Here is a 23,954-nt window from a genome sequence, read left to right as displayed (position 1 = left end):
TCTCAAAACTTTTCTATCAGTAAAGTTTTCAAAATACAAGTGAAAGGAATTCCCTGGTGGTCCAGTGGTTAGAACTCCGAGCTTTCACTGCCGAGATCCGGAGTTCAGTCTCTGGTCGGGGAACTAAGATCCCACAAATGGCGCGGCGCAGCCAAAAAATAATAACAACGTTTAAAAAGGCAAACCACAGTGATTTTGCATCCAAGTCAAACATTTGATTTAGAACAGTTGCACTAACAGAAGCAATCAACAGGAAAAGGCTCTCCAGGGGCCAGTCAGTGCCTGCTTCCTGGACCTGTTTCTGTTCAGGACTGTCTTGGAAAGTCGAAAGAACCTGTGGATAGAGGCACAGTTAAAGGCTGTGCTCCATCACAAGACCAACAGTTCTCGAACATATACTTGACAGCAACCCACAGCCGTGACATCTGCCCAGGGGCCACCTCAAGCCTGCTCTTCCGGGGTTGCCTCCAGTTGTTATGCTATTTTTTGAAAGTCCTTTGACCCACCAGCAGGTAGCAAACTGTGTAGCAAGGAGATCGCTGGCTGCCAGTTGTCAAGCTCTTCGACTTCTCTTATCTCGCTCTTCAGCATGTTGGCCTTGTCCTTCACCCAGAAAGGCAAGCTGTGGGAAGAAAACAACACCGTTTGAGTCCGCCTGATGCAAATTTGCAAACACCTTCAGGAGACAAGGTACTCCATCCTCCAAAAGTAAGAAGGCCTCCAATTCTAGAGACCAGGTGTCAACATCAAGCACCATATTGGGACTTCCCTGGTGGTCCAATGGTTAAGAATCTGTCTTCCAATACAAAGGACGAGGGCTAATCCAAGTCAGAGAACTAAGATCCCTTATGCCTTGCAACTAAGCTAGTGAGCCTCAACTACTGAGCCTGCATGCTCTGGAAGCCATGTGCCATAACTAGAGAGAAGCTTGAGCTCCGCAATAAAAGATTTTGCATGCCACAACTAAGACCTGATGTAGCCAAATAAATAAATATTTTTTAAAAACCTGTCATATTAGTTGTCGTCACTGTCCCTGCCCCAAACCCATGTCTCTTTTGTGTCCCTCTCTGCCCAGGAATCTGAACCCGGTAGCCTGCATCAGCTTGACTCCTCCCTGCTCCCACCTTTGAGTTGGGCTTGGCTAGTAGGAAGCACCCACAGGAGTTCAGAAGGTGCAAAGACAGAGACTGAGATGTGTCTTACTGAGTTCCTTGACTCCCACCCTGTCTCCTGAGGTACCCCAGTTCTGGAGCGGCTGTATTCTCCACGGCCACAGTGCCTTTAGAGCAGCCCTTCTCCATTCTCTCACTGCTCTGTGAACCATGAGCCCTTCTCCTGCTGTTCAGACCTAGACGTTAGTAACAGCTTCCCACTGGTGGGAGTCCCTGGGTGCTTCACCCTCCCATGTGAGTTCCCACAACCTGCTCACTCATTGGTAAACAGTCCTTTCATTAAACTGTCTTCAGAATCCCAGCAAAGTTTGCCTTCTGCTTTCTGCTGGGACCTCAGCTAATACAGATACCGGGCATCCTCCCAGGTCTGTTGAGATTTGAAAGAGCATATGCTGAGCTGTGCTGTGTGTGATCCAAGAGGCCTTAGGAAGTCTGACTCCTGGGATGAGTCAGAGCAGGAAGATGAAGAATGCTTTCATTTTTTGGCTGCTAGAATTTTCATATTTGGGGGGAGAAATGCATTATGATTGAGAAAACACCCTGATAAACCTGCTGAAGGTAAGGAAGTCCCTGTAAGAAGACAGAGGAGGATTACCACATGTAGGAATAGATGGGATATCATTTAAAGCTGACAACACAATAATATTGGGTTGGCCAAAAAGTTTGTTCAGGTTTTTCATAACATCTTATATAAAAATCCAAACAAACTTTTTGGCCAACCCACTAGAAGCCCAGCTAAAAAAATCAGGGCAAAAAGCAATATAGGAAGATATCAGCATAAAGAACCAGTAGAACAAAAAACACAAGCATTCCTAAACATCCAAAGAAATAATTTTTTAACTTTTGTTGAAATAAAACAGTGAAAGACTCAGGGTAAATATAATATACATAACACATGTAACAAAGTATTCTGACAGAATTTAAATCAAGTCTGTCAAATCAATAAATGCAAGTGACCCTAAATCACCTCTTAGAGAAACTACTTTTCAAATTGACTCACAGAGAAAAATCCAGTTCTATTTCGGAGAGAAAGACATAAAACACAGTAATTTGAAAGTCTAAGAATGGGCAAAAGCATATTAGTCAAATGCAAACAAAACAAAGTAAGGGTTGTAATCTTAATATCTGGCTAGTATAACACAGGACAAAATGCATTAAGTGAGAAAAAAGAAAGATATTTTTGCAGTGCTAAAGGCTACTAGTAATAAAGACAGAAACACACTAATATTTGGACATTTTAACACACCAACTCTTAGTCCAAGGAGACCAAACGAGCGGTCAAGTGGACAAAAATGGGTAAGAAAAAATAGGGACTAAACAATAAACAATAAGATAAATCTTCTGGGTATGTATCTAAATTTGCATCCTGATAAAATAGAATGTACTTTCCTTTTTAAAAATATATATTTACTTATTTATTTATTTGGCTGAATTGAGTCTTAGTTGCAGCTCATGGGCTTAGCTGCTCCACATTACGTGGGATCTTACCAGTTCCCCAACCAGACATCAACCCCACATCTCCTACATTGCAAGGTGGATTCTTAACCAGTGGACCACCAGGAAAGTCCCTAGAATGCACTTTAAAATTCATACGGAAAGAGTCTCAAAACTGAACGTATATTAGCTCACAAGAAAACTATGATAATTCCATAAGATAAAAATAATAAAAACAATATTTTCTGATCACAAGGTAATACAAGTAAGAATGAATTACAAAATAAAAGCCAAAAAGCTCTCCTACCTAGAAAATCTCCCTATTAAGGAATTCTTTAGTCAAAAGGGAACTATCAGTGGGAACGACAGAATTCTTCAAAAAATAAAAATAACCTACATATCAAAATATTTTGGTTCAGAATGGAGCAGAGCTAAACTATTAGATCAGAAGAATGAGAACTTCCCTGGTGGTCCAGTGGCTGGGACTCCACATTCCCAATGCAGGGGAACCCAGGTTCAACCCCTGGTCAGGGAACTAGATTTCACAGGCTGGAACTAAGAGTTTGCATGTAGCAACTAAAGATCCCACGTGCTGTAACTAAAAGATTCAGCACAGCCAAATAAATAAAAACAATATTTTTTAAAAAGAAAAGATCAGAGGAATGATACTTTCCTCAAATACAGAAATACTAGCTTACTCTATGCCTCTTCAAACTCTTAACCATCCTCCCTGGCTGCACTTATTTAAGTATATGTCTTTTCTTTCCCAACAAACTCTTGTGTTTTGGAAAGCAGGGACCCTGACTGTTTCTCCACATAAAATCCCTCATGGTAGAATAACACGTGGCATCTGGCAGTCTGTTAATCATATCTACTAAAGATATAAGCAGCCAAGTGGCTAGACTCCACAGACACTTGACCTTCAAAACCATAAACCCTCCATTCAAACTGCCTCACCCAACTACCAGGATTCAAAAGGTCCCTATGCCTCAGGTGTCTATGAGCTCCTCCATAGGAGAAAATAAATAATTGATGTGCTCATAAAGATGGGATAATATGGAATATGTTGAGATAACTCACTTGGGGATTTGTGGAAGAGGCTCAAGTGGAATAAACGTATCAAATTTCTTTTCATAAGGCACTCTGAAAATCAGAAAAGACAACCATCAGATTGGTATGGCTTCTATGGCAAAGATATCAATACTTCACTGTGTTCAATACAGTGTCTTATTTTATTGTTTTAATTGCCATGTATAGACTTCAAAACCATTAAGGGCCATAATTCTTAGTATTTTTTTTATCGCTTTTTGTAAACATCATTAAAACAAACATGATTAATTTTTATTGAGGTATATAGTTGATTTACAATATGTTTAAAGTGGATACATAGTGATATATGATTATTAAAGGTTATACTCCATTTGTAGTTATTATAAAATATTGGTTATAGTCCCTGTAGTTTATATTCTTGTAGCTTATTTATTTTAAACATAGTAGTTTGTATCTCTCAGTCCCCACCTGTATCTTGCCCCTCCCCAATACCCTCTCCCTACTAGTCACCATTAGTTTCTTCTCTATATCTGTGAGTCTTTCTGTTTTGTTATATTTACTTTTTAGTTTGTTTTACTTTTTAGATTCCATATATAAGTGATATCATACAGTATTTGTCTTTCTATAATTTGACTTATTTCACTAAGCATAATACCTCCAAGTTTATCCATGTTGTTGCAAATGACAAAATTTCACTTTTTATGGTGGAGTATCACTCCATTGTATATATATATATATGTACATATATATAACACACACATATATATATTATATATATATATAAACATCTTGTTTATCTATTCATTTGCTGAGGTTGTTTCCATATCTTGGCTATTGTAAATAATTGCTGCTATAAATATTGGGGCGCATGTATTCAAATTAGTGGTTTTGTTTTCTTTGGGACATGATTAATTTTCTAAAATATTTTTAATGTACTACACCAACTATTTTTCTTTTAACTTAACGACCCTCCCTTTCTTGTCAATGCTTACTTCCAAGTGTAAGTCAACCCTACTAACCAACAATGTGATTCAGAATGAAAATTGAAGCCTTCATATGTGTGGTAGTAATAATAGGAACAAAATTAGCAACCACCTTTTTGTAGTCAAGATCCTGTGTATGATCTCAATTACACACATACATATATATACATACACTAAGGAAATAGACGTGGACTTTTTTTAGAAATTTTCACCAACTATGTCTTGTTGAGATTCGCCCCTTGCAAAATATAATTTATATGTAGCAGAGAGAAATACAATTCCTTTAAATTTCACTAAATAATGCTAGTATTAACATACACTTACATTGAAAAATTCACTGGCGGGAGAGTTGATCCTGCTTTATGGAAGCCTTTACTCTGTTCTGGATACATATATGGATTATCTCCTGGAGTTAACTTTGGGATTCCATTCCTGGGGTCAAGAACTGTGAATGGTGTTTAAAAACAAAATCATAAAAAGAGCTGAAAATAGTCCACAGATTTGCTCTTAGTATTGACATGACAATGGAAATAGGATAATTTAGTGTTTTATCATTAGGTACATATAGATGTCTTAAATGCTCTGTTTATGACTGTTTCACCTTGAGGAGATGAAAAGTGTGAGCCTGAAATAAAGTAAAAGTAAAAAATAAATTTAAAAAACAGATTAAAAAACTTTTTTAAAGTGTGAGCCTATGTTTAAGACATTTTTTTAAAGGTGTTATGATTACTTTACCCTGGGAAAGAACAATAACTTAGGTTTGGATGGAATGGTTTGGTTTAAAATGAATGATGAATCAAAAGTTATCTGCAATGATGAGCATAAACTCTGCCTTGAAATCTTTTCATTCCTAAGCATTAGTGTATTTTGAATCCCTGAATTCCTCAGGGATTAGAGGTGATTTTAACTGGGGCTCTGCCTCTCTGATTGGATCTCAACTAAAAAGGGTCCTGGCTCCTCCTTCTGACTCAAAGACTAGGACAGGGGTTTCCCTGGTGGCGCAGTGGATAAAATCTGCCTACCAATGCAGGGGACATGGGTTCGATCTGTGGTCCAGGGAGATTCCACATGCTGTGGAGCAACTAAGCCCGTGTGCCCTAACTATTGAGCCTGTGCTCTAGAGGCTGGGGGCCGCAACTGCTGAGCCCATGTGCCACAACTACTGAAGCCCTAGAGCCGTGCTCCACATGAAAAGCCACCAGAATGAGAAGCCCGTGCACTGCAACTAGAGAGTAGCCCCTTCTCACTGAAACTGGGGAAAAGCTCGTGCAGCAACAAAGACCCAGCAAGCCAAAAATAAAATAATTAATTAAAAAAAAATAGACGGAGGTGGTGCAGCAGTGGGAGGTGGCCTTCCTGGTGAAGAGGAGTCAGGAAAAAGTCTACTGATGCTGAGTAAACACTACTTACTTCAGCCCATGCTCTGACACCCGACCCAGCCCCTTCCAATGCCCCAGGAGCAAGAAACTAACCACATGAGTTCACAGGGAGTCAGGCTGGTACGGGATGGTCATTTAAACATGCACCTCCAACACCAGATGCATCTCCTAAGAAAATAATCCTGGCCTGCAAGACTGCCTTGCGCAATCCTACACCCAACAAACAGGACTCCTTTTAAAATTTTTATTTATTTTGAAAGTTTTTTTACATATTTGTATTTATTTAGCTGGGCCAGGTCTTGGCCGTGGCACTTGGGAATCTTCAATCTTTTTTGCAGCATGTGGGATCTAGTTTCCTGACCAGGGATTGAACCCGGGCCCCTGCTTTGGGAACACTGAGTCTTAGAAACTGGACCATCAGGGAAGTCCCTCATTTACTTTACTTTTTGGCTGTGCTGGGTCTTGGTTGCTGCTCGGGCTTTTCTCTAGCTGCAATGCTCGGGCTTCTGTTGTTTCAGCTCCTGGGCTCTAGAGCTCAATAGCTGTGGCACACAGGCTTAGCTGCTTAGTTGCTCTGCAGCATGTGGGATCTTCCCAGGCCAGGGATGGAACCCATGTCTCCTGCATTAGTAGGCGGATTCTTTACCACTGAGCCACCAAGGAAGCCCTCGTCGTCTACTTTTAATATATACTTGCAGTTGTCCCTGTTCTGGCCAGTGAGACAAAGAAGTCTCCCAAGGACCATATGGGAAAACTTTCCTTCCTTCTAAAAGGGGAAGGCAACAGCAGATTTTCCTTTTTTATGTCTTTAATACAAATATGATGCTTAGAATTATAACAATTATCTTGTAACTATAAGGGGACAAGCATCAAGACAAAAAAATTCAAAATTACGAAGAATGGTAATACATCAAAAAATCCAAAATGAGCCTGTAACTTTGATGACATCATTGGACAACCAGACCATATATGTCACCTAGATACCAAAGCTTCTTGTTAATTACTTTAAAGATATCTTACAATTTGAGTCTTTGATAATTTGATTTTTCTCTTACTTGTGGCCAAAAGCATGCCTAAGTAATAGACAGCTAAACTTAGTCCCTTCTTGGTTTTTCTCAATTGTTCCAGATTTAAACCAGTTTAATGAATCCTTGCTGTTCCTCCCTAGGATTGCATCTCAGGAGTGAGAAGTTAGAATGTGCACAGCAGGATTACATGACATCAGGATCTATGAGAAGGCTCTGAGTCCTGGGTCACCATCTGCAAACCACACAGGTACCTGCTGCTTTCTGAGAGCTGGCATCTATTTCTGTTGTCTGCTAAAATGGGCCATCTAGTCTGATCCTCTGAAGCCATCCCTGTCTGCCATGCATCAGGTGAAACACGCATTTATTCCCATATGACCCCTGGCTTGGTGGTTGACAGGGCACCCTACGGCGGCCTCCAGGCATTCCAGCTGTACCAACAGCTCTCCTGGCTTGCTCGCTTGCTCTCTCTCTCTCTCTTTCTCTCTGTCCTAAGCTCCACAGTCTTTATAGGGCACAGAAATGCTACTATTCATCCACGTCTCCTGGATGGATGAGACCCTCAGGGGGCTTTCTCCCCAAACATTGCCCAGATCATCATTGTCTGCGCACAGTCAGGAGAGATGCCACTTCACCTGGAAGCTCAAGGTCTTCCCCCAGCCACCCTGTGAGGCAGAAGCCCCAACTAGACTCACGCCCCCTCAGCCACTAGATTTTGATCTCAGAAGTTGGGTAGGACACAGAACTCCTCAAAGTCCCCGTATCAGTGACTACTTTCTCACCTCCTCTAGTCTGGCTTTTGGGGTATTCTCTATCCATGCAAGGGCTTCCCTGGGGGCTCAGTGGTAAAGAATCCACCTGCCAATACAGGAGACATGGGTTCAATCCCTGGGTCAAGAAGATGCCCTGGAGGAGGAAATGGCAACCCATTCCAGTATTCTTGCCTAAAAAATCCCATGGACAGAGAAGCCTGGAGAGCTACAGTCCATAGGGCTGGACAAGAGTTTGACATGACTTAGCAAGTAAATAACAACTACCCAAGGAAAAGCCTTGGTTTTCAAAACTACTTGTCTCTGCTGTGAGTTTAAAAGTCTATTTTAAAACTCAAAAGAAAACCGAGAAGTTTCCATTTCTTTCTCTTTGTATACTGGAGTGGGTAGCCTTTTCATTCTCCAGGGGCTCTTCCCAACCCAGGGATCAAACCCAGGTCTCCCACACTGCAGGCGGATTCTTTACCAGCTGAGCCACCAGGGAAAGCCAACAATACTGGAGTGGGTGGCATATACCTTCTCCAGCGGATCTTCCCAGGAATTGAACTGGGGTCTCCTGCATTGCACGCAGATTCTTTACCAACTGAGCTACCAGGGAAGCCCTATTTTCCTACAACAGCAATCTTATTCTTCCCTGAAGCACTTGCTGACTCCTATACAGGTATTTCTTAGAAGTGTGTGCCATAAATGGTCCCTTGGTATTCAGAAACTCTTTAGGGTCTTTCAATAAACTTATGATGGCTAAGTTGGAACAGAGAACTCACCAAATCACCAGCTGAGGAGATACATATATACACTTCCTCATCACATCTACCTTTCATTAAATCAGCTACAAAACAACAACACACACTGAAGCTAAGGTTTACAGGATGTTTTCCTTGTAAAGAATCGAAAATATGATTTAAATGCATGTGACAAGCAGCATCTAATTGAAACATGAATTCTTTTCCTCGGACTTCAATGGAGGTTTCTATTAATAAGTATCCGAGACAACTTATCTGATGACTTAAATATCACATTAGCATTTTATGAAACTCAGAGAAAAACAAAAATGTGGATCAGCATATGGTGTGAATTCTTTGCCAGAAAGTGCAGCCTGCCAACCACCCCCTTGTCTTTCCTATTTTCCTGGCTGCACCTGGATGACACAGTGACCCCCTAGGTCTGCCCCAGCCACACAATGCTGGGCCACCGGAATGACAACTCACGAGTATTCTGGGGCATTGCACAATGAAAATTCAGGAGGAAAATGTTACCATATTTCTTTCTCCCAAGGCTCTTGTCCACGATCCTCTCTGACAGAGACCTCCTATTGCCGAGGAAGACCCCGTTAAAGAAACACTGCTTTCCAACATGGTAGGTGTGGATGTTGCTGCTAAACCTTGGATAAAATGTCCACTCAGGACGCTGCCCATCTTCTGCAAGACATCAGAAATGCTTCCATCAGCACTGCTCCCAGCCTCACAGTGTAGCTGGATAACAAAATAGTGTGAAGCCCCACCCCCACCCCCAGCTCTATCTGGCTACACGACCTGTATCAATGTGTGTAGTTCCGTAATTCTACATCAGGGGCAGTGTTAACCTCTATGGGACTAGGCACAAAAGAAGGGAAGTAGAGAGAAAGCTATCTAAGAGGGCTCTTTGTTTCCTTTTTACCTTCCCTTTCAAAAATAAAGCCAGTTTTATGGTTGAAAGTGATGTATGGGATAGGAAGCTCAGAGAGTTTTACAAGCATCTGTGAGCCAATCTTCACTCTAATAAATGTGTAGGAATAGAAAGCCCATCAGGGGAAGGGCTGGAACACCCATGGCATCTTAACCAGATGGCACATGCACAGGCTACAGAAACCCAGAGAGATGCGATGTGATTAGGACCAAGGAGAAAGGCTGCTCTGAGACCTCAGGCTAGCTACTGGACTTCTCAGTGCCTCTGTTTCTTCATCCGACCCTTTTCCTATAAAACTGCTCAAGTGATTTTAAACGGTAAAAGATCTCCTACAGCTTACAGCTCTAGGGTTGCTTAAGAAACTCTTGTCTCCTTGGTGGCCGTGAAGGACCAGAGGCTTTGGAGGCAGGCATATTTGAGTTCTAATCCCATCCCTTCACTTCCTAACTATGTGTGCTTGTGTGGGTGACTGAATCTCTCCAGCTTCAGTTTCCTTCTGTGTAAAACAGGTAGGTCTGTATTAGCCACACAGGTCTATATGTATTGACACAGAAAGGATCCATGATCTATTTATACTTTGAGTGAAAACAATACTTTGAAAATAATCTGTGTACTATTTTCTATCAGTGAAAATATTGTGGTATATTACAATCCATAAATATATATATATTAAACATATATATGTTTATACACATACAAATATACTTCAAATACATATACATTTACATTTCAAAATTCTCGAAGAATAGATATCAAGCTCTTCACAACTATGGAGCAGAATAGGGGGATGATTAGAAAATATTGGGGAAGGGGTTTTCATACTCTACATGTTTCTTTATTATTTTAATATTTTATTATAGTACTTTTATGTTTATAAGGCATTATTTTTGCAAAACATATAACAGTAGCTGCCCCGCAGAGTTGTGAGAATTAGAGAGGAAGTATGTTGAGTGCCAGGCACCTAGTGGGTCTTCTGTGAATGGCACCCAACAGTATGGCAGCCTTCTGCAAAGACCCTGGGCATGGTGGTATATGGAAGAGGACCTATGATCTACTCACTTGTCTGCAACTTGAGCAGGCTGAATTCCTGGGGATATTTATCCTTTTGGACTTCAGGCAATGAAGTTTCAGAGGAGTGATCAGAATGTGAGGAGGAGGATTTCAGATCCAACTCTGCAGCAGGGCTGGAAAGGAAGCAGAAGGATGAAAATGTCAATGTGCTTAAATTGGAAGTTACAACCTGATCTTACATCTCTTACACCAGAATTGCCCTCATGTATGAAAACTAGGACTACTCTTCACTAAAAGCCCATGAGCATATAATTTATTTATTCACAATTTGAGGGGATTGAAATATATTCCAAAGATGCATGCTTAAAGGCAGTTTGGTGTTCAAAAGTTAAATATAGAATTATCATATAACCCAGAAATTCTACTCCTGGCATACACCTAAACATTAGGCTGAATAAAAGAAGCCAGGCACAAAGACCATATATTGGTGACTCCATTTATACGAAATATCCAGAACAGGGAAATCCACAGAGATAAAATTAATGGTTATCCAGGGCTGGAGGGATGGGGACATGACGGTGACAGGTTTCTTTAAGGAGGCAATAAAAATGTCCTAAAATTGACTGTGATAATGGTTGTATTATTAAACTGGTGAATTACATGGTATATGAATTATGCTTCAACTAAAACTGCTACCAAAAAATGCATGTTCAATAAAATCATTAAATGGAAATAAAAAATCAATCAGTATAAAGAAAAGAGAAAGAAATAATCAAAAACAAGCCTCGACTGAAATGGCTATAATAACAGAGCACTATGTTTAGTACAGAACTTCCTGGCAGTTAAAAATGCCTGCAATGAGCTATTGTGGGCATCAACAGAAAAAGCCATCACTTCTGGTCTTAGTGGCCTAGCATTTGATAGATGGCCTTGGACAATGCTTTCAGGTAGAGTTATCTGTTATCAAGTCATAGAATCTTTTTTCATAATATTATATTACCCTGATATTGGAATCATTTCAAACCAACTTCATGTTGATCATTTTGTTTGCTGCTGACAAAAAAATCCTGTTACTATAGGTGGGGCCAGTAGCATCATTTCCATTTACAAAGGAAATGAGCCCTCAAAGAAACTCACAAAGCACATTCTAGAGAGGGGCCGAGCTGGATCTGCAGGTTAACTCTGGACTATGTTGCCTAAAAATCATAAAGAACCCTGGGTCCATAACTCACAGTCTTGCATAGCCCGACTTCAGTTTTAAGTAAACAGTCCCATACTAATGTCTTTGAACTTCCATAGTGTGCAGATAAAGCAAAAAAGCCAACAACTCAGAGTCCACCCTCCCAGTTCCAAATGTATGATAACTTTGACACTGGGTGATATATGGCTCTCCTAAATACTTTTTATATATTTGTGTTTGCTGAATTAACTGCGTAGAAAACATTGCCAAGATAAAGGAAACATTCCAAAAGAACTTTAGGACTATCCACCAACTTGTTTCACTCGACAAACACGTATCTGAGTACATTTTGGGGCAAGCATTGCTCTAGACACTGGGGATCCAAAGAGTCCCTGCTCTCAGGAGCTTAGGGTCAAGGGGAAGAGGACATGGACAGATAAACAGGTGACTGTGAAAGAGCGGGTAAATGCAGAGTTGGAAAAACCAGGTTTTGCAAAAAAGTAGTATAATAGGATCTTAACTGTGAAAAATAATTACATATTTCCATGCATTAGAAATAGATTTTTCTTTCATGCATATAAAAAACGTTAACACCAATTCTCTAAGTGATGAGATTACCGTGGTGGTTGTTTTTTATACTGTTTTTTATATTTTCAAAATTCCTATAATGAACTTAAATAACTTTATTTTTTAATTTAATTATGTGTTTATGGCTGTGCTGGGTATTCGCTGCGACACAGGCTTTTCTCCAGCTGTGGCTTCTTCACTGAGGTGACTTCTCTTGTTTCTCAGCACAGGCTCGAGGGCTCAGTCCTTGCAGTTCCCGGGCTCTAGGGCACATGGACTCAGCAGTTGGAGTGCAAGGGTTTAGTCGCTCCCTGGTATGTAGGCTCTTTCTGGACCAGGGATTGAACCCATGTCCCTTGCATTAACAGGAGGATTCTTCACCACTGAGCCACCATGGAAACCACTAATTTACCTTCATTACAACAAAAACTGTTAGAAAAAGCTTTTTAAGACTTTGTATCATAAGAAATCAAACAGAGCAAAGTATATAAAACAGCACAGTGTTACAAATACTTATAAAGCCAACATTCAAGACAAGAAATAACGCATGGCCAGCCCTTTCCTCCCACTCCCCAGAAACCATCTGTGTCCCTTTCCCAGAGAGGTAACCATAATCCTGACTCTTGACTGTCATGGTAACCATTTCTTTGCTGTTCTTTAAGAGTTTACCACCAGAACTTCCTTGGTGGTCCAGGGGTTAAGAACCTGCCTTCCAATGCAGGGAACACAGGTTTGGTCCCTGGTCAGGAAACTAAGATCCCACACACCCTGGGGCAACCAAGCCCACACGCCACAAGGAACATCCAATTGCCACAACTAAGACACAATGCAGCCAAAAACAAAAATGACATAAATGAATATTTTTATAAGGTTTACCACCTGTGTGTATATATTTGTATTCCCAAAAATACGTAGTTTAATTTCACCTTCATAATAGCCAGCCCTTGCACAGTCTGTGTTTTATGCCAAGGAGTCTTCTAATCACTTTATATGTATTACCTCATTTCATCCTCACAACAATCTCCTGAAGTATTACCCTCTCTCCATTTTGCAGATAAGAAAGCTGAGGCCCAGGGAGGTGAAGTAATTTGCCCAAATTCACACAGATACCAACTGAGTGAGATGTGAACCCAGCCTGGCTCCGGAATCCATGCTCTTATAAACACGTTGCACTCCCTCTCAGATTGTTGGTCCCTTGGTTAGAATTGACCCCAATGTTTACGGCTCTTCCCTGGACCCTTACTTACTCTAGGTGGACAAGGCCTCTGCAAGGGCTGAGAGGCTTACCGACACTCAGACCTGTTTCAGTAGAGGAGGGGCTGACCCTTCTGCCAGATGATGTTACGTTGGCAAAGCATCCCTTAGATTCCAGAAGATCATTGTGCTTGGTATCTGCAACACATAGATATCACCACTGGATTACATTCATGAAACTACCTCCCACTTGATCTTGTTCCCCAGATGGTAAATAATTTCTTTAAAAAAAAAAAAAAAACTATAAGAAAATTCTCAGAAATAAGAGTCAGGCTTCTCTGACGCTGGAGTACATTTTTAGAATGACTGCTCTTCCACCTACCATTTCATGATTCACATGTGTGGCATCTGCCGGGCACCTCTGCAAATTCCCACCATCCACCAGTGGGACTACCCCTTAGCCAGGTTTTATTCATTTCCTATCAACTCCCTCTCAAATTCATTTACCAAGTGAATCACATCCTTCCCACACTTGTCAAGTCCCAACTCTATTACCAAACACCTTACTCTTAAGAGGACTTTGCCTGTGACTCTACAAAGTTTAAAGTTTAAATTCTACAAAATCTGTCCTCTCACAATACCCCCATGCTGGAGTTTCTCAGGGTAAGAACTGTTGCATCAGAGTTACCTGAGAGGCCTGTTAAAAATACAGATTCCCAGGATAAAGAAGATGTGAGACATAAATACAATGGAATATTACTCAAGCCATTAGAAAAAATGAAATAACATCATTTGCAGCAACATGGATGGGCCTGGAGATTGTCATATGAGTGAAGTCAGACATCCCTTATAAAAATGGGGAATCTAAAAAAAAGAATGATACAAATGAACTTATTCACAAAACAGAAACAGACTTACAAACTTAGAGAACAAACTTATGGCTGCTAGTATTCTAACCATTATGAATATACAGTGGAAGTGAGAAATAGATTTAAGGGACTAGATCTGATAGACAGAGAGCCTGATGAACTATGGATGGAGGTTCGTGACATTGTACAGGAGACAGGAATCAAGACCATCCCCATGGAAAACAAATGCAAAAAGGCAAAATGGTTGTCTGAGGAGGCCTTACAAATAGCTGTGAAAAGAAGAGAAGCAAAAAACAAAGGAGAAAAGGAAAGATATTCCCATTTGAATGCAGAGTTCCAAAGAATAGCCAGGAGAGATAAGAAAGCCTTCCTCAGCAATCAATGCAAAGCAATAGAGGAAAACAACAGAATGGGAAAGACTAGAGATCTCTTCAAGAAAATTAGAGATACCAAGGGAACATTTCATGCAAAAATGGGCTCAATAAAGGACAGAAATGGTATGGACCTAACAGAAGCAGAAGATATTAAGAAGAACTGGCAAGAATACACAGAAGAACTGTACAAAAAAGATCTTCATGACCCAGATAATCACAATGGTGTGATCACTCACTTAGAGCCAGACATCCTGGAATGTGAAGTCAAGTGGGCCTTAGAAAGCATCACTACGAACAAAGCTAGTGGAGGTGATGGAATTCCAGTTGAGCTATTTCAAATCCTGAAAGATGATGCTGTGAAAGTGCTACACTCAATATGTCAGCAAATTTGGAAAACTCATCAGTGGCCACAGGACTGGAAAAGGTCAGTTTTCATTCCAATCCCTAAGAAAGGCAATCCCAAAGAATGCTCAAACTACCGCACAATTGCACTCATCTCACATGCTAGTAAAGTAATGCTCAAAATTCTCCAAGCCAGGCTTCAGCAATACGTGAACCATGAACTTCCAGATGTTCAAGCTGGTTTTAGAAAAGGCAGAGAAACCAGAGATCAAATTGCCAATATCCGCTGGATCATCGAAAAAGCGAGAGTTCCAGAAAAACATCTATTTCTGCTTTATTGACTACATCAAAGCCTTCGACTGTGTGGATCACAATAAACTGTGGAAAATTCTTAAAGAGATGGGAATACCAGACCACCTGACCTGCCTCTTGAGAAACCTGTATGCAGGTCAAGAAGCAACAGTTAGAACTGGACATGAACAACAGACTGGTTCCAAATAGGAAAAGGAGTACGTCAAGGCTGTATGTTGTCACCCTGATTATTTAACTTATATGCAGAGTACATCATAAGAAACGCTGGGCTGGAAGATGCACAAGCTGGAATCAAGATTGCCAGGAGAAATATCAATAACCTCAGATATGCAGATGACACCACCCTTATGGCAGAAAGTGAAGAAGAACTAAAGAGCCTCTTGATGAAAGTGAAAGAGGAGAGTGAAAAAGTTGGCTTAAAGCTCAACATTCAGAAAACTAAGATCATGGCATCTGGTCCCATCACCTCATGGGAAATAGATGGGGAGACAGTGGAAACAGTGTCAGACTTTATTTTTTGGGGCTCCAAAAATCACTGCAGATGGTGACTGCAGCCATGAAATTACAAGACGCTTACCCCTTGGAAGGAGAGTTATGACCAACCTAGATAGCATATTAGAAAGCAGAGACATTACTTTGCCAACAAAGGTCCGTCTGGTCAAGGCTATTGTTTTTCCAGTGGTCATGTATGGATGTGAGAGTTGGACTGTGAAGAAAGCTGAGCGCTGAAAAATTGATGCTTTTGAACTGTAGTGTTGGAGAAGACACTTGAAAGTCCCTTGGACTGCAAGGAGATCCATCCAGTCCATCCTGAAGGAGATAAGTCCTGGGTGTTCATTGGAAGGACTGATGCTGAAGCTGAAACTCCAATACTTTGGCCACCTCATGTGAAGAGTTGACTCATTGGAAAAGACCCTGATGCTGGGAGGGACTGGGGGCAGGAGGAGAAGGGGACGACAGAGGATGAGATGGCTGGATAGCATCACCGACTCGATGGGCATGGGTTTGAGTAAACCCTGGGAGTTTGTGATGGACAGGGAGGCCTGGCGTGCTGCGATTCATGGGGTCGCAAAGAGTCGGACACGACTGAGCGACCGAACTGAACTGACTGACTGAGTGGGGCAAGACGGGGGACGGGATTGTTAGGGAGTTTGGGATGAACACTGCTATATTTAAAATGGATAACCAACAAGGACCTACTGTATAGCCCAGGAAACACTGCTCGATGATATGTGGCAGCCTGGGACGGGAGGCGAGTTTAGAATAGACACATATATTTGTATGGCTGAGTCCCTTTGCCGTCCACCTGGAACTATCACATTGTTAACTGGCTATACTCCAATATAAAATTAAAACTTTTTTAAAAAAGAAAAAAAATACAGATTACCAGAATAAATGGAAAAAGGGGGTGCTAAAATAGACATGAGTTTGAGTAAACTCCTGGAGTTGGTGATGGACAGGGAGGCCTGGCATGCTGCGACTCATGGGGTGACAAAGAGTCGGACACGACTGAGCAACTGAACTGAACTGAACTGAACTGAAAATAGATAACTAACAAGGACCTGCTGTAAAGTACAGGGAACTCTGCTCAATACTCTGTAATAACAGAAATGGGAAAAGAATTTTAAAAAGAGTAAATACATGTCTGTGTATAACTGAATCACTTTGCTGTATACCTGAAACTAATGCAACATTGTTCGTCAACTACACTCCAATATAAAAGTTAAAATTAAAATATAAAATATAAATTTTATAAAAATTAAAATTAATATTAAAAAAATTAAATGGGGGTGGTGGGAGAAAAAACAACATAAAACATTAAAAAATAAGAAATAATTCAAAAATACCGATTCCCAAATCCCATTACAGACCCATCAAACTGGAATCTTGGTCAGTGAATCCTGGGAATCCACATTTTGAAGAAGCCTCACTCGCTCAGTAGTTCTTAGGCTCATGTCTGGCAGTGAAATTCCTCCTCTTCAAGCCCAGTTCCATCACTGCACTCATTCTATCCTTCTCCTCTTCTTGATTCTCCACATGCATCCAATGATGAGAATCAACTTGGGACACTTGTTCAACATGCAGATTCCAGGGCTCCAAGCCAACTTATGGGGAGAGGTGGGAGGCAACTGGGGAATGTGTATGTTTAAGAAGCACCTCGGGTGATTCTCAGAGCCAGCCAAGTGTGGGAGGAGCTGTTTTGGCACAAGGCCCTGAGCCATGCCTTGGAGAAGGGCATGGCAGCCCACTCCAGTATTCTTGCCTGGAGAATCCCAATGAACAGAGGAGCCTGGCGGGCTGCAGTCCACGGGGTCGCAAAGAGCTGGACATGACTGAGCGACTAAGCACAGCATGGCATGCAGCCTAGGGCAGCCCTCCGTACATGAGGGCCAACTGGTTGCTTGAGGAGTGACTGGTTGGGATGGAGTGGAACCCAGTGGAGGGCAGAGCTGTGAAGAAAAGGCACAGGTCTCCAGCAGCCCCAGATATGGAGCCACAAAGGTGGTATCAAGAACATAATACAGACCACACTCTCTGACCACATGCAATACTATTAAAAATCAATAATAAAAAGACAGCCAAAAAAAAAGACAGTCAAAAAACACCGATAAGCTTGGAAACTCAAACCACATCTCCAAACATTTCACATAATAGAACAGAGCATAATGTGACTCATGAGGTACTTAATGATCAATGACATAAGTACAATATATCAAAACTTGTAGATTCAACTAAAGCAGTAATTAGAACCGAGAGCCTTAAATGCATACACTGTATTTTACTGAATGTAAGACACCATCAGGTGTAAAAACATTATTATGTTATGGACCACAAAGAACAGAGGCTGCCAGTTAAATTATGACACATGCTTTATCACTTTGGACTTTTATATTTATTGAAGAATCCTTTTAGACGTACTTAGATATAGATTTTAATCCTGTGCATATTTAAAGAAGGAAAATAAAAGCAAAATGAAATGGCTAAAGGCACTCGTGGGGCTTTCCAGGTGGTGCTAGTAGTAAAGAATTGCTGTCAATGTGGGATACGCAAGAGACTCGGGTTTGCTCCCCAGGTCAGGAAGATCCCCACTCTAGTATTCTTACCTGGAAAAACCCATGGACAGGGGAAAGGAGTCGGACAAGACTAAGCGACTGAGCACAAGGCATTTTTAAACCTTACCCACATTCAAAAGTCTTATTACTAATCACTTTTCACCTCAATCCCTAATGTCCACATTTTCCACCAAAATTGATCTCAATGCAACAAGAATATAGGTGACAGAGCATTTCTTAAGTGCCTCTGGAATTTTCTTCCAAACCACAGACACACCTCTGTGTTATTAATTGCTCATCCAGCAAAGTGTATACCAGCTACTTCACAGGGGCTACTGGGCCCATGGCACTGGTAAGACCCATCCAACTTCAGAGACACAAGCTGTGAAAAATGTCCATCTTACAAGTGACAGGTTATAGTGTCAGAAAACAAAGATTCTAAAATTAATGAACTAAACTTTCAATTCAAGATATAAGGGGGAAAAGACAAATGCCTCAAAATGATAAGGAAAGAAATAAGTAAATAAAAGCAGAAATGAATGAAATAAAGATGATTATGAGAATTAGCGGTTCATAAAAAAATTAAAAATGTAGATAAAGTTCAAGAAAAAATTTTTAATATAAGTAAACAGTATAAGAAATGAAAAAGAGGCCATAATTACAAATAAAACAGAAATAATTTTACCCATAAAGAAATTGAGTACCAGAAATATCCAATAACTTGCACAAGGTTACAGAGCAATGGAGTATAATGCATAGAATGTAGTTTAGGGTCTTCCCTGGAGGTCCACTGGTTAAGACTCTGAGCTTCCACTGCAAGGGGCACGGGTTTGATCCTTGGTTGGGGAACTAAGATCCCCACGTACTACACAGAACAGCCAAAAAACCAAAACAACAAAAAATGTAATTTAATGTTGCAATAATCATGATGGAACTGACACAAACCCTGACAGATAAATCAATAGAACAAAACAGCAAATGTAGCTAGAATAAAATTTTATGTGGTAGTAGTGGCATTTTATCACAGTGAAGAAAGAATGGATCATTCAAAAAAATATTTCTGTAACAACTAATTAACCATTTGGAATAAAAATAAAATTAAACCTCCCCTATCCCCAAATAAATTTCAAATGAATTACAAATTTCAATACAAAAATTAAAAGATGTATCTGAAAAAATAAGTGAATGTTTAAATAATGTTAGAGTGGGGAAGTTATTTCTAAGAAAGGTATCAAATACAGGACAAAAAAAAAATGCATAGATTTGAATACACACACATTTAAAACTTTCATAGCAAACTATAAATAGATTCATAACATACAGGATAAAAAAGAGCTAATAATAATCATGACAAAGCATGAGTTTTTAAAAATGTATAAGATGAAAATCTTATAACCAACAGAAAAAAAAAAGAGCAAAAGACATAATTAGGTAATTCACTAAACACACACATATAGACAATGTATGTTTGGGGAAAAAAATTCATCCTTACATTAGTAAAAGGGCTGAACTTAAAACAAGATATCATTATTATTTGCTATCCATTTACAAATACCTAAGGCTGGCACAGCTTTGAGGAATGACATTCTTGTACACTGCTACTGAAAAAATCTCCATCTTACTGAAGAGTAATTTGCCCATTTATGTCCTCCAAAATCTATGAGAAGGGCTCTTTCATTCCAAGGTTCTACTTTCAGTAACCTATCTCTGAAAAGGGTATGAAATGTATATATAAAGATGCAGAAAGGATCCAAATATGTAAAGGAAAAAATAAGATTAAGAGCAGAGATGTCTTCTGGGTTGAGCCTCATATCAGTTTTGAGTTACTTATCATAGCATTTACTTATGATAATACTTGCCCGTAGGTTTTAACAGGGACTGCCTTTTCTAAATAGTTCACATTGTATATTGTATTCGGCCACTAGGGGGACTAGCGAATTCACCAAAGCAAGGATTGTTTGCTAAGGATGGTATCAGAGGGGGCCCTCTCACAAGTTTTGGGGTTTGTTTTATTTTGAGAGGTAAAATGTAAATATATTATGCAACCCTAAGCAGCAAGCCAGTGAAATCATATCTACAAATTTAGCCTATTTCCCTGTTTACTTAAGAAGTTTTGTGATGGCAACATTCTGGAAAGCGGCCTGCAGCTGCCTAACAGCAGACTCTGCAGACTTTGACCAGCAAGGGCCAGAAGAGGGGTCTGTCTGCTCAACTGGCACTTCTCCAGACCCGGCTGACTTCTGGGAATTCCTAGAAGAAACTCAGCCTCAAACATGACCTGGAGACACGTAAGCCTGACCCCAGGCTGCCTCTCCACATCTCCTCAGGTGGGAGAAGAGGACTGGAAATGCAAGTCCAAACCCTCCCATTCTGACATTGATGCCTCCGCTGTGTAAAGTAACATCAAGTTACTTTCAGCAAGTCAGTGACCTGTTGTGCCCAGCTCACAATTGCCGGCCCCACCTCTCTATCTAGCACTGTAGCCTGAGACATGGTAAGTTAAGGAACATCCTTCTTCAAAGGGTCACCATTTATCATGCTCATTTTTACTCAAATGCAAAAGATATGCAGTGAGCCATGAACTTGAAAATCCTAAGTCAAAACACTTCGAGACAAAAAAAAAAAAAAGATGGTCCAACCTAAGAGAAAGTTTTGATGACTAGAAAGGAATCGAGGGGGGAAAAAAATCTGTTTCAGACGCAAGTCTGTTTCTTTGGTACCATCTGTGAAATTCACAATAATTATTTCCATTTCCGTTAGGCAGGAATAACACCTTACGTAACCAAGGCACTTTCACAAGGCTTGTCATCTCAGCTGAGTTACACAATAGCACTGTCTGGCGGGGAGAAAATAATACAGCAAGCCAAGTTAGCTTCTTGTGAATACTCTTTAACCAAACGCTCGGTTTCCAATCCCTGTTTATCTGCTCGACAAACAAACAAAAGATCTAGGACAGTGGTTTTTAACCCTTTTTTGAATCACAGACTCCCCCCCAAGAAATAAAGAAAGTCTTGGGTCCTCTCTGCTGGAAAAATGCATACACACCCAGAGTTGTGCACTCAGCCTATGCTGGTTCATGGATCCATGCTCCTTTCCTTACTGAAACCTGTGGACTCCATGTGAAGCTGAGCTCAGATGTGGTCTCCTGAGTAGATACACCTCTCCAGCAGAAAAGGAAGCCATGGGTCTCTGGTTAACGTGGCGTGGCAACCTCAGGGGCTGGTGTTCTTCCAGGAGCCCTAACCTAGAAACCTGAAACCCTTTTACCCACCCTTAAAATAGCAGCATCCTTCTTTAGGCCTGGTCAACCTGAAAACTGCGGAACATTCTGGAGCTTAAAGCTAGAATCCCAGAACCTTTTTCTCCTTGCTGAACTAGCCACATTGGGCAATTAGTGGCTCTAATTTCTACTGCTCCACTGGCCCCTGCTTGTAAGAAAAAGTGAAAGTCTGAGTCACTCAGTGGTGTCCGACTCTTTGCCCCCCATGGATGGTAGCACACCAAGCCCCTCTGTCCATGGGATTCTCCAAGCAAGAATACTGGAGTGACAACATGTCATTCCCTTCTCCAGGAGATCTTCCTGACCTAGGGACTGAACCACAGTCATTGTGGGCAGATTCTTTACCATCAAAGGCACCAGGGAAGCCCCAGTTGTGGGTAGGTAGTAAATCATACCGCCACCGTCTCCCTGCACTTGTAAATGGAGGGAATCACAGACCTGGAATACAGAAGACCAAAGACCAAGCTCTAATGGGCAGAGATGGAACGTTCTACACTCTCTTTTTGCGGCATGAAGGCTACCCACTTACATGTACTCACTCGGGGGTTTCCTGAGAGACTGTGGATGTTTTGCTCCACAGCACTGTTCTCTAAAGGCAAATGTACCCCTAAACATTCTCTTCAGCCATAAAAATCAATCACAGAGCGCCCATCCACTGTTTAATTTAAACCTTTCATTAAAGTGTTCCTCATTTCTACCTGAGCTGTCCCATCCAAAAAACAGTGCCACAAATCTGATACACGAGCAAAGAGAAAGAAAAAGAGGGGGCCTGGGTTTGGAGACCAGAAGACTCACGTTAAATCCCAGCTTTATCATGTATTGACTCACACACTGGGCAGGTCAGACCTATGTCCTCCTTCATTCTTTGTAATATACCTCTCGGTGAGATATATCAGGAGATCCAGGGAGGTCATTTATGAGAACTCCTAATGCTGCTCTCTGCCTTACCAGATCTTGGGTTAATACAGACAGTATCAATACAAATAGTCCCTATTACAGGGTCCCAAACTAGCCTTCTTTTAAACGTCAAACAATAGCTTCTGGCTCAGTGTACTTAGCTGGAGCAACGAAATCCCAGTCAGCCCTCCAGATTTTTTTAAACTCAACTGTATCTCTTCTCTCCCGTGGTGATGTCAGAGTCTCCTTTGTCTTGAACCTTCTTCAGGTCTCTGCTATGGAGGGGGCGGAGACGACAGCCCCCAGGACCGCTTCCAGCGTCCATGGACTCAGCCGTGCAGATGCTGATTTAAATATTAAAAAGCGAACCGGAGACAAAGAAAAGACCTTTGTAAAAAAAAAAAAAAAGTATCAATCAAAGGAAGCAGAAACTTCAGGGGCCACTGAAAGTCGAGAGGGCAGGGCTGGCCTCTTTATCAAGGCTTCCCTCGCTTTCTCTGATTGGGCGTTTCCGGGTTCGGAGCTCCCGGCCCTCGCCCCGCCCACCGAGAGGCTCCTTCCCTTCCTCCGCTGGGTGGTCCACCCCTGCCCCCAGCGGGGGCCTGGCTCTACGCTCCGAGGCCTCCAAGGAGGTTACGGCCGACATCAACGCACCAAACCCAACCGGGAGCCGAACTGCAGGCCGAGGATCCGAGAGCCAAGGGCAAGAGGGACGCCGCGGCCACCTGCCTCACCCGCGGAGGCGCGTTCCGGGGTTGCCAGGACACCGGCCCAGCAACGCGCGCCGCCGCCTCCCGCCAGGCGGTGCTTCCCGGTCCTCTGAGCTTCCCCCGCCGCACGTGATGGAGTCTTTTGAAGGAGCAAAACCAGAGTCTCTAGCCCTGTCGGGCGTGGTGGGCAAGGACCAGTGGAAAACTGACTTTGTGTTTATGATTTTTTTTTTCTTTTTCTTTTTAAGAACTGTGGGGACTTTCCTGGTGGTCGAGTTGCTAAGACTCCGGCTCTGCCAATGCAGGGAGCCTGGGTTCCATCCCTGATCAGGGAACTATCCTGTGAGACGCAACTAAGACCCGGTGCAGCCAAGTAAACAAATAATTTATTTTTTTAATTGTGGTTCTTCTTCAGGCAATTTTCTTTATCGGGACTGTAGCCTCTGGTGGCAGTGAACGATGAGCCCTCCGCAAAGCTTGCAGATGCCGTCTTATAACTGGCATTGATTGGACAAGATCACCTAACACTTCAGAGCGTCTTTTCTGGGCCAGGCGCCCTGGTGGATGTTATCTTCCTTAAGCAGCCAGCTGCATTTTTCAAAATAGAAAGCTGAGTTTGAGCAAGGGCTTGCTCAAGGTCACCCAGAAAACTGAGATTCATTTCCAAGTTTTCTCACTCCAAATCTA

The 23,954-nt window shown here is 41.5% G+C and overlaps 1 protein-coding gene across 6 annotated transcripts; it reads right to left on the bottom strand.

Annotated features, from left to right (window-relative positions):
* Positions 1-189: 189 nt before the first annotated feature.
* On the bottom strand, positions 190-23,377 carry SPATS1 (spermatogenesis associated serine rich 1). Of its 6 annotated transcripts, none has more exons than XM_043907622.1 (8): positions 23,292-23,377; positions 22,768-22,944; positions 13,484-13,628; positions 10,538-10,662; positions 9,070-9,231; positions 4,964-5,084; positions 3,687-3,749; positions 190-622 (listed from the first exon to the last, which is right to left on the bottom strand). In XM_043907622.1, exons 2-8 carry the CDS (start codon positions 22,880-22,882, stop codon positions 475-477), a joined length of 879 nt encoding a protein of 292 aa, XP_043763557.1. In that variant the 5' UTR covers positions 22,883-22,944; positions 23,292-23,377; the 3' UTR covers positions 190-474. The 6 variants fall into 6 exon arrangements, with proteins under 6 accessions (XP_043763557.1, XP_043763556.1, XP_043763558.1 ...); XM_043907621.1 differs by having other exon boundaries at positions 23,212-23,304; XM_043907623.1 differs by lacking the exon at positions 23,292-23,377 and having other exon boundaries at positions 190-334; positions 507-622; positions 22,768-23,045.
* Positions 23,378-23,954: the final 577 nt, after the last annotated feature.

This window comes from Cervus elaphus, chromosome 7, assembly GCF_910594005.1.
Source record: "Cervus elaphus chromosome 7, mCerEla1.1, whole genome shotgun sequence".
In the NCBI taxonomy this organism is placed as follows: Eukaryota; Metazoa; Chordata; class Mammalia; order Artiodactyla; family Cervidae; genus Cervus; species Cervus elaphus.
Note: the sequence above shows the minus strand (reverse complement) of the source record. Positions and strands in the feature narration are given on the sequence as shown.

What these genes read in the sequence shown, in the direction of transcription:
- SPATS1 (XM_043907622.1), bottom strand. Translation starts at nt 22,882, where the DNA reads ATGGACGCTGGAAGCGGTCCTGGGGGCTGTCGTCTCCGCCCCCTCCAT. An exon ending in AGAGGCCTTGTCCACCTAGA is followed by an intron (nt 10,663 to 13,483) that starts GTAAGTAAGGGT and finishes CTTCCTTTCCAG; the next exon opens with CCCTGCTGCAGAGTTGGATC. An exon ending in CCTTGGGAGAAAGAAATATG is followed by an intron (nt 5,085 to 9,069) that starts GTAACATTTTCC and finishes CACCATTCACAG; the next exon opens with TTCTTGACCCCAGGAATGGA.